The 10,068-nt window shown below is 45.4% G+C and overlaps 1 protein-coding gene across 2 annotated transcripts in view; it reads right to left on the bottom strand.

The window, feature by feature from the left end:
* Window positions 1-8,531: 8,531 nt before the first annotated feature.
* SLC9B2 (solute carrier family 9 member B2) overlaps window positions 8,532-10,068 on the bottom strand; it is a 45,691-nt gene continuing 44,154 nt past the window's right edge. For both annotated transcript variants that reach the window (XM_075544862.1, XM_075544863.1), the window contains one exon: window positions 8,532-8,701. In XM_075544862.1, the coding sequence (XP_075400977.1) occupies window positions 8,532-8,701 (170 nt within the window). The remainder of the gene's footprint in view (window positions 8,702-10,068) is intronic.

Here is a 10,068-nt window from a genome sequence, read left to right as displayed (position 1 = left end):
GCTTGTAGTTAGTTCAGGGATCTTTGCTGGCCCTTAGGAGCGTTTTCCAGTCCAGTCTGTTGGGGCACCACGCCCTGGCCCCAAAGTCCACTTTCAGCATTCCCTGGGGACCTTGCCACTCCATTCCCTTGCTGTTCCGCTGCACTCCCCCAGTGCATTGCCTCGGTGTGGTGGGATCAGGTCAGGTGCAATTCCCACACTGTGTCTCCGGTGCTGTCCCCTGTATCGCCCTTAGTCACTGAGGGGCATCATGTCTCATAGTAGGGCCAGCCATGTTGTTCTCTCTGTGGACTGGCTGCTCTACTCAGGAACATCATCATCACGGCCTGGTGGGCCAGGCTGTGCTCCACTCTCTCCTCCTGCCCCTTCATCTGCTCCCGTGTGCTCTGGTCAAATATGACCATCTCCCATAGCTGCAGGGTCAATGTCGTCCTTTGGAACAAGTTCTTTTCGGGGGAGGGGCAGGAATCCACTTAATTTATGGTGCTGGGGCCTGCCTCCCAGACCTCTCCACCGGTTCCGTCCTCCACGCCGGGATAATGCACTCACACCTTGCGACACTGGGTTGAAGTCTGGTCCCACTTTCCCTGTGGAGATATAAACAATACCCTCCCCTTGGGTGGATTAATGCCCCATTTCTGTCATGCTGATTGTACTTACCTCAGGGGACTCATGTTGTACCTGTCCCTTTGGGACTGGCTTACCTCGCTTAGCATAATTCCTTCCAGTTCTTCCCATGAAATAACGTGTTTCATGTGCTCATCGGTGCTTTTCAATGCTGCATAATACTCCATTGTGTGTATGTGCCAAAGTTTGCTAATCCACTCGTCTATCGATGGAAACTTAGGCTGTTTCCAAGTCTTTGCTATTGTGAATTGTGCCGCAATAAACATTGGAGCGCATATGACTGGTCGTGTTTTATTTGCTGCTTCAACCGGGTATATGCCCAGTAGAGGGATGGCTGGGTCGTAAGGTAGATCGATTTCCATTTTCTTTAGGTATCGCCAGATTGCTTTCCACAGTGTCTGTACAAATCTGCACGACCACCAGCAGTGGAGGAGGGTTCCTATTTCACCACAGCCCCTCCAACACTTGTTGCTCTCTGATTTACTGATCTGGGCTAGCCTCAGGGGTGTTAGGTGGTATCTCATGGTTGTTTTGATTTGCATTTCTCTTATGGCAAGGGACTTCGAGCACTTTCTCATATATTTATTGGCCATATTGATCTCCTCTCTAGTGAAAGTTCTTCTCATTTCTTTTGCCCACTTCCTTAGGGGGTTAACTGTTTTCCTCTTTTTGCAGGTCATGATGGTGTTGTAGATTTTAGTAATGAGCCCTTTGTCTGACGTGTCATTACTAAAAATCTTCTCCCAGTCTGTGGGTTGCCTTGTCACCCTCTTGGCAAAGTCTTTCGAGGTGCACAGGTGTTTTATTCTTATTAGATCCCATTTGTCGATTTCCAGATCACCTGTGTGTGTCCCCTTCCCTGTTGCAGTGAGCCTATGTGCTCCCTGGGCCAGTGCTCTGAGATTAGTCCCAATTCCTTCCTTAATGGTCCTGATGGTTTGGGGTTTGACTTCTAGATCTGTGATCCACCTTGAGTGTATTCTTGTGCATGGGGTGAGGTAGACGTCTTGTTTCAACTTTCTACATGTGGATATCCATTGTTTCCAGCACCACTTATTAAAGAGGGCATCTGCTTCCCACTTGACGTTTTTGGGGCCCTTGTCGAAGATCAGTTGTCTATATGCTGATGATTTTACTCCTGGGCTTTCTATTCTTTTCCACTGGTCTGAGTGTCTATCATTGTGCCAGTACCATGCTGTTTTGACCACTGTAGCTGTGTAGTAGGCATTAAAATCAGGCAGGGCGAGTCCTCCAATTGTGTCCTTCTTCTTGAGGAGTTCTCTGCTAATTCTGGGTTTCTTCCCTCTCCATATGAAGTTGGTGGTCAGTTTTTCCAATTCTTTGAAGAAGGTTGATGGTAATTGGATTGGTATAGCATTGAACTTGTAGAGTGCTTTAGGAAGAACTGTCATCTTTACTATGTTCAGCCTACCTAACCATGAGCAGGGGAGCTTCATCCATTTGTGAAGGTCACTTTTGGTTTCCTGTAATAGGGTTTTATAATTATGCTTATATAGGTCTTTAGTATTTTTTGTTAAGTATATTCCTAGGTATTTCAGTTTGTTCTTGGCTACTGTGAAGGGTACTTCCCTCTTAATCGCCTCTTCCATGGCCCTGTCCGATGTGTATAGAAACCCTACCGACTTCTGTTTATTGATCTTGTATCCTGCTACTCTTCCGTATTCCTCTATTGCTGTAAGTATTCCAACTGTGGAGTTTTGGGGGTCTTCAATGTATAGGATCATGTCATCTGCAAATAACGATAGTTTCACCTCCTCCTCTCCCAACTGGATCCCTTTGATGTCCTTCCGCTGTCTTATGTTGTTAGCCAGAACCTCCAAAACGATATTGAATAGAAGAGGGGACAGGGGGCATCCTTGCCTTGTACCCTTTTTCAGTGGTATTGTTCTTGTCTTTTCTCCATTGACTATGATGTTGGCTGTTGGTCTTTCATAGATAGCTTGTATGAGCTTGAGGAACTTACCTTCCAATCCTATCTTCATGAGTGTTTTGATTAGGAATGGATGCTGGATGTTGTCAAATGCTTTTTCTGCATCTATGGATATTATCATATGGTTTTTATCCTTTTTCTTCTCGATGTGGTGAATGATATTGATGGATTTTCGGATGTTAAACCATCCCTGCATCGCTGGGATGAATCCTACTTGGTCGTGGTGAATGATATGCTTGATGTTCCTTTGTATTCTATTGGCCAATATTTTGTTGAGGATTTTTGCATCTATGTTCATTAGAGATATTGGTCTATAATTCTCTACGCTTGTGGGGTCTTTTCCCTGTTTGGGTATCAAAGTAATGCTGGCTTCGTAAAATGAGTTTGGGAGCTTGCCGTTCTTTTCTATGTTATGGAATACTTTGTGGAGGATCGGTGTCAGCTCTTCCCTGAATGTTTGGTAAAATTCTGCTGTGTAGCCATCTGGCCCTGGGGCCTTTTTCCTTGGTAGGTTTTTGATGACACTCTCTATTTCTTCCTTCGCTATGGGTTTGTTGAGGTTCTTGATCTCTGTCTCAGATAATCTAGGGATAGATTGTTTTTCTAAATATTTATCCATGTCTTCCAGGTTTCTGAATTCATTAGAATACAAACCTTCATAGTACTTTGTGATTATCCTTTTTATCTCATTGGGGTCTGTTGTTATTGCCCCCGATTCATCCCTCATCCTGGCTATTGATGATTGTTCCTTTCTATCTTTGGTAAGCTTTGCCAGGGGAGTGTCAATTTTATTAATTCGTTCATAAAACCAGCTTCTAGTTGCGTTAATCCTTTGCATTGTTCTTTTGTCTTCCCACTGGTTTAACTCCGCCCTGATTTTTATTATTTCTTTTCTCTTGCTATTGGAGGGGTAGTTCTGTTGACTCTGTTCTAGTTGTTGGAGGTTTTGTGTTAACATATCTGTCATACGCCTTTCTTCTTTTTTCATGTATGCATTCAGTGATATCAAGCTACCTCTGATAACTGCCTTTGCAGTGTCCCATAAGTTTTGATATGTTGTATGCTCGTTCTCATTAGTTTCTAGAAATTTCCTGATATCCTCTCTGATCTGGACCTTAACCCATTCATGTCGCAGGAGATCGTTGTTTATTCTCCAATTGGTGGCCCTTGCTTTTCTGGGTGCCCTTCTATTAATCTCCAGCTTTATGGCATGGTGGTCTGAGAAAGACGTCTGGATAATATCTATGTGTTTGAATTTACTCAGGCTGGCCTTGTGCCCCAGCATGTGATCTATTCTTGAGAAAGATCCGTGTGGATTGGAGAAGAATGTGAAACCTTTTGCTTTTGGATGAAAGGCTCTATAGATGTCTATCAGGCCCTGTTGCCTAATTACATTGTTTAGCTCTCTGGCCTCTTTGCTGAGCTTCTTTCCCTGTGACCTGTCTTTCTCTGATAGTGGAGTGTTGAAGTCCCCCACTATTATTGTTGTTTCCGTGATTTCTTCTGTCATTTTTTTAATAGTTTGTTTGACGAAATTTGCCGCACCATTATTAGGTGCGTAAATATTCAGTATGCTTATTGCTTCCTGGTTTACTGAGCCTTTGAGCATTATGTAATGTCCCTCTTTGTCTCTTTTTATGTTTTGGATCTTGAGATCCATTTTGTCGGAGATTAAGATAGCCACTCCTGCCTTCTTGGAGTTACCATTTGCTTGGTAAACTTTCTGCCAGCCCTTTATTCTCAGCATATGCTTGTCTGCTTGCTTAAGGTGTGTCTCTTGCAGGCAGCAGATTGATGGGTTATGTTTTCTAATCCAATCCTCCAGCCTCTTTCTTTTAACATATGAATTGAGCCCATTTGTATTCAAAGTGATTATTACAATCTCTGGCTTCATGGTTGCCATATTCTGTTTTGTGTTTTGGGTCTTTGCCTATCTTCCTTCATATCAGTGTACTGCGTTTGAGTGGAGGGTTTCTATCCTGTCCTCTTTTCCATCTGAGACCGTGTTGTCCTGGTACGTGTTGCTGGCATGTTGGCTTCTAGATGGAGATGGGCTATATGGTGGTCTCCTGGAGGTTCTAGTTGGAGCTTGATCTTCTGGCCATAGTGAGTCAGCCAGTATGTTCTGCAGGGTCGGGTGACTTGCAGTATATTTTTTGAGTTCTTCCTTGTCCTGGAAGACCCTTATCTTACCCTCTATCTTAATGGATAACTTGGCAGGGTATAGGATTCTGGGGGAGGCATTTTTATCTTTCAGAATTTGGAAGATGCTGTTCCATTCTCTCCTCCTCTTCATGGTTTCAGCTGATAAGTCTGAGCATACCCTTACCTGCGCTCCTTTGTATGTGACTGTCTTCCTTTCTCTTGATGCTCGTAGAATTTTCTCTTTTTCCTCTAAGTTGGATAATTTTACAATTATATGCCTTGGCGTGTTCTTCTTGGTGTTTAGCTTAGCCGGCGTCCTCTCTGCTTCCTGTATGAGAGTCGGATTCTCCTTTGTTAGGTTGGGGAAATTTTCTTCCAGGAATTCCTTTGCTATCTTGGCGGTCGATTTGTGTGTTATGTTGTGTTCCGGTAGACCAATTATTCGAATATTTTTCCTCTTCATAGCATCTGTCATTGATCTCAGGCTGTCTTCTGTTTCTTTAATTTTCCTATCTGATTGTTTTTCTCGCTTGCTTCGTTTGTTTTGAGCGTCCTCGAGTTCACTGATACGGTTCTCAGCCTCCTCAAGCCTAGATATAGCTTCTGTGACCTTTTGTGTGGCCTCTGCTACCTCCTCTGTTAGTTTCTGCAGTTCCTTTTGGTGGATAGTATTCATCCCCTCTATTGTGGACTTCATCCCCTCTATTGTGCATTTCATCCCTTCTATCGTTGCATCCTTATTTTGGTTTTCTTCTCTTAGCTCCTGTATTACTGCAAGCAGAGTTCTGAAGATTTCCTTTTGTGGCTGATCTATATCTGTTTCTTCTATGAGTGACGTTAGGTCTGTTAAAGTGCCTCGTTTTTCTGATTTTTTTGTTGGGAGTGATGTGGTCTGTTGATTTTTCCTTGATCCTTTAATAGGCCCCATGCTTCTGGGAGACAGGAGTAACCTTATTGTGTGGAGGCTCAGGCCACTGTGCCGTCTCCTGGGGTGGCTGGGGCGGGCTGCGGCAGGCTTAGGGCTGGCACTGGGGACCCAACAGGGCCCCAGGTGGTGAGAGCTGGCTGGAGCTCACTGAGGGCTCCTCAGGGACTGCAAAGCCTAGACTGCAGGTGGAGTGTTTGATCTGCCCGGGCTGGACACTGCAGGGAACAATGGTGTTCGCTCTCCGCCCTTTTGGCGCGAAACCGCAGGGGGTAATGGCGCCGGCAAAGGAGGCTTGGCGCGAAACCGCAGGGGGCAATGGCGCCCTTCCTCTGCTCAGGCTCAGAGTCGCGGCCGCCGGGGTCCCCGCAGCACCCTGGGGAGGGCACCTACTCTTGTGCCTTGCGCAGGGGGGGGCCCTTGGTGGGCAGACTCAGCAGCGCGGGGCGCGGCGCTCCGCGGAAGCTCAGGGTCCGGGACAGGCGCGGGTTGGGCTATGGCTCCTGTTGGCGGGAAGTGCTCAGCGCAGGGTCCTGGCCAGGAGTGGAGCTGGCGCTAGGCTGCCAGGGGCTGGCGGGGGCGGGCGGGGGTGGGAGGCCAGCGCACGGAGGGCAGGTGGAGAGGTCCGCGGCAGCGGTGCGGGTGGATGGTCCCCCGTGGGGGTCGCCAGACAACCCGCGGGTCCGCTCCCCTGAGCTTGGATGAATGGAGGGAGGGACGTGGGCCCGAGGGCAGATCGCTGCCCTGCGGGGAGAGGGGAACTGCGGGAGAGGAAAGCTTCTCTCCCAGTGGAGATCCGCGTATGGGGAGTGGGGAGTGGGCCGCTGGAGTAGGCAGGGCAGGCAAGTGGCTCTGGGCTGGCGTCCGTTTGGGGATGGAGCCTAAGCCGGTCGCCAGTGAGGTCACGGCAGCTTAGTGGCCAGAGATGTCCCACTAGTCCGGTCCTCATTGACCTAGACCCCTGCTCCGGACAAATACGTGGGGTAGGACTGGGGTGCTGTCCCAGGGGGATATTTCACTCACCAGACTCTTACTATTCAGCTACCTGGTCGCCAATCCCGCTTTGTTTGGAGGAGCTCTCAGAGTATGCGGGTGTCCCTGTCGGCCATCTTCCCCCTCTCTCGGTAGAAACTGAATTTTAACCAATGGCCTAGGGCATGAGTCACATGATATAAGGTCATGGGTCTCTGAAGGAACTCATGAGCACAGCAACCCGGTGAATACATACCAGCCAGCCAGTTTCATCAGGAAAATAAATACATTTTTATTTCCTCTCATGCACTGTTTGTTTTGTCTCTATATTATATATCTTTATCCTAATTAATCTGGCATGAACATTCCATAGATTTAAAGGTTAGCTATCTCTCCTCCAGCGAGCAGGAAGGCCCTGCGTGAAAGGGCATAAGTTCAAAGAAAAATAATGAAAAAGGCTGGACTAGAGCTCCCTGCGGGGAAGGTGGACCTAGATGGGCCATGGAAATGGAGAACTGTTGAGACAGTTATGGTTTATTGTGCCAACCTGGCCGATAAGCACATGTGGGATTAATTGAATGGTGGAGGGATAAATGGCTCAGTGAGCCTCCCCTTTCTAGTTCTTGAGTCTCTTGTTTTATGATGGTTGGACCAGGGTGCCTTAGCCAGGTCCCTGCTCACTTCCTGTGAAACATCCCTGAGAAGAAGCCACATGGACCTACCCCAATGCAGTCCTGGTTGCTGGAGCAGCCATGTGGAGACCCCTGCCAGCTCTTAGATGTTTACATTCACTGACTCAGCTTTCCTCCTACAGTTGGCATCATTACATGTATTTTGTGAGATTGAAGAGGACTTTATAGATCGGTGTCGTACATATGGGCTAACGTTGGACTTATAGGCTTGAGCAGCACTGGGTTGGGATGCTTTCTTAATGTACACTTACCCTTAAATAAAACTCTCATATATATGTATATATATGTGTGTGTGTATATGTATGTATATATATGTATGTATATATTAGTTTTTGTGAATCTGTTTCTCTAGTCTACCCAGACTAACACACCTGGCTACTGAGTTAGGAAAGAGGTCTATGATAAGACCTCTTGAGTCTAGATGTGGAAAAGGAGGGGGAGGGAAGCCCAATATAAATACTTAGGTAATAAAATTTGGTAGAAGTTAATCAATTATACTAATTCTTTATAAAGTGGTATGTAACATAGAAGTGGAGAAGTTGCAGAATAGTAGGAGTACTCACCAAAATCAAACTCTGCCATGGAGAAAATTCTGACGCATAGTGACCCTAGAGGACAGAGCAGAACTGGCCTTGTGGGTTTTAGAGACTATGACTCTGTGGGAGTAGAAAGCCTACTCTTTTCTCTTGCAGAGTGGCTGATGATTCGAACTTCTAACCTTGTAATTATAAGCCCAACACATAAGCTCTTAGCCACCAGGGCTCCTCTAGCAGGAGAACAGTGGGTAGGAATTGATGAGGGACTGCATTATGTTAAAACAAAGGAAAAGGTGTGTGTGTGTGTGTGTGTGTGTGTGTGAGCGGGGGGTGATGATGAGAGACTAAGTGACTGAGTCATGACATTGAGGATAAATTATGGTAAATGGTTGGCTCATTCTTTCCCATGTTAATTTTAAATTGAGGTGGCGCATTAAAGTAGATGTGTTCCTATGAAAGAAGCTAGCAAACTCAGGATTGGAGGTGTAGATGATCACCGCTGTTTGAAAGAAACAGCCACTCTTGTGGTTCTATTGCATTTTAAGTTTAAACATTCCAGACTTCAATTTCCAAAAAAAGTAGTCTCTAGTAGCAGTTTTCTCATGGTTCTATTCAGCATTCTCTCTCTTCACCTCTAAGCATGTATAGAAGTTTCTCCTTGGACTTCATCTTTATTTTGATGTTCAGCTTTCTGGAGAAGCCTTGGGCCCAGCAAACCAATCAGTAGACTTCCAATTGGGGCTGTGATGAGGATGGCTAAAAACGCCACTGTCAATACATCCATTCCATACTCCTCTAGTTGTTTTTCTCCATGGGATCTTGCTGTGTCCAAAGCCACAGATCCTATCGCAGCCTAGAAAAAGTCAAGGAAAGGTGGGAGGTACAGTACAAGAAGCTCACATTAAAGAAGTGAATGAACCATTTGTACACACCCCCCAAACTAAACCCTGATCATTGTGCTTTTCCTGGTTCTTCTGTTTAACAAATAAAGTTCTGTTTCTTTTTCTTTCAAAATGCACTGCAGTTGGTTTTGATTACCTGAAAACTCCTTGCCCTTGCATGACATACTGATGATTCATGTGCACCTATTTGGGTAAGGTAAGCTAAGTAAATATCAAGCAAATGAATTTCACAACACTAGGCAGATACAGACTCACCATCAATGACAAGGTAACAGGAAGTTCTGTATACCAAATTTCTCCTGACTAAAGGTGAATACTACTGGTTGCTTTGTCTTTTTATCTTTAGACACTCAAAAACTAGAGGTAAAAATGTAATGATACTTATTAGAAGATGGGGACATTTTACATTTGGACTGACCTAATTTGAGAACAAAGAGCCATGGTGGTATAGTGGTTATGCATTGGGCTGTTGTCCATGAAGTTGGCAGTTCAAAACCACCAAACTCTCCATGGGAGATTTCTGCTCTTCTAAGAGTGACAGTCTCAGAAACACACAGGGACAATTCTACCCTGTCCGATAGGGTTACTATGAATTGGCTTTGATTCAATGACAATAGGTTTCTGTTTTTGGGGCGTGGGGGGCAGAGTGGTGGGGAATCTAAGCACAATGCGTTCTTATGACGAGTTCTTATGGCAAAGTGGTCCTACTAGATGCTTGTCCTTATGAAGAGATCACTGAAGCTATACATGCTATAACAAATATGGTACCACTGAAGATACGGGTGCTGTGACCAAGATTCTGCCCAGGTATCAGAAAGAATAACATCTGGGAGCCTGGTGATGTGGTGGTGACATCTTCATAGTGGGGTCTTAAAGGTTTGCCACAAATCAAGCAGCCATCTAAGTGAGATTTCAAACAACTACCAGGGATTGTGAATAATAGATCCAAGGCCAGAGAAAGGAACTATATTAGACCTTCTGTTTCCACAAGGCCATGAATGACAGTAAAAACCAAAAATGCATTTGCAGGGTCGCTACATGGATTAAGCCTATGGAAAATCTCCTCTGACCATTAACGAAGGATTTGAATAACCTTGTTATCAGAATTAACTGGAAAGTAGATTAATGCTGATGTAGTTAGGCTGAAATTTAACACCTCATCATCCATTAAGGATCCCTGGTGCTGTAATAGTTACGTGCTGGGTTGCTAACTTCAGTGTCATCATTTCGAATCCACCAGCTGCTCCAAGAGAGAAAGAGGAGGCTTTCTGCTCCCATAAAAAAAATTATACTCTCAGAAACGCACAGGGCTGTTCTT

The sequence above is a fragment of the Tenrec ecaudatus genome, chromosome 3, assembly GCF_050624435.1.
Source record: "Tenrec ecaudatus isolate mTenEca1 chromosome 3, mTenEca1.hap1, whole genome shotgun sequence".
Lineage (NCBI taxonomy): Eukaryota > Metazoa > Chordata > Mammalia > Afrosoricida > Tenrecidae > Tenrec > Tenrec ecaudatus.
This window is presented reverse-complemented; position numbering and strand designations above follow the sequence as displayed.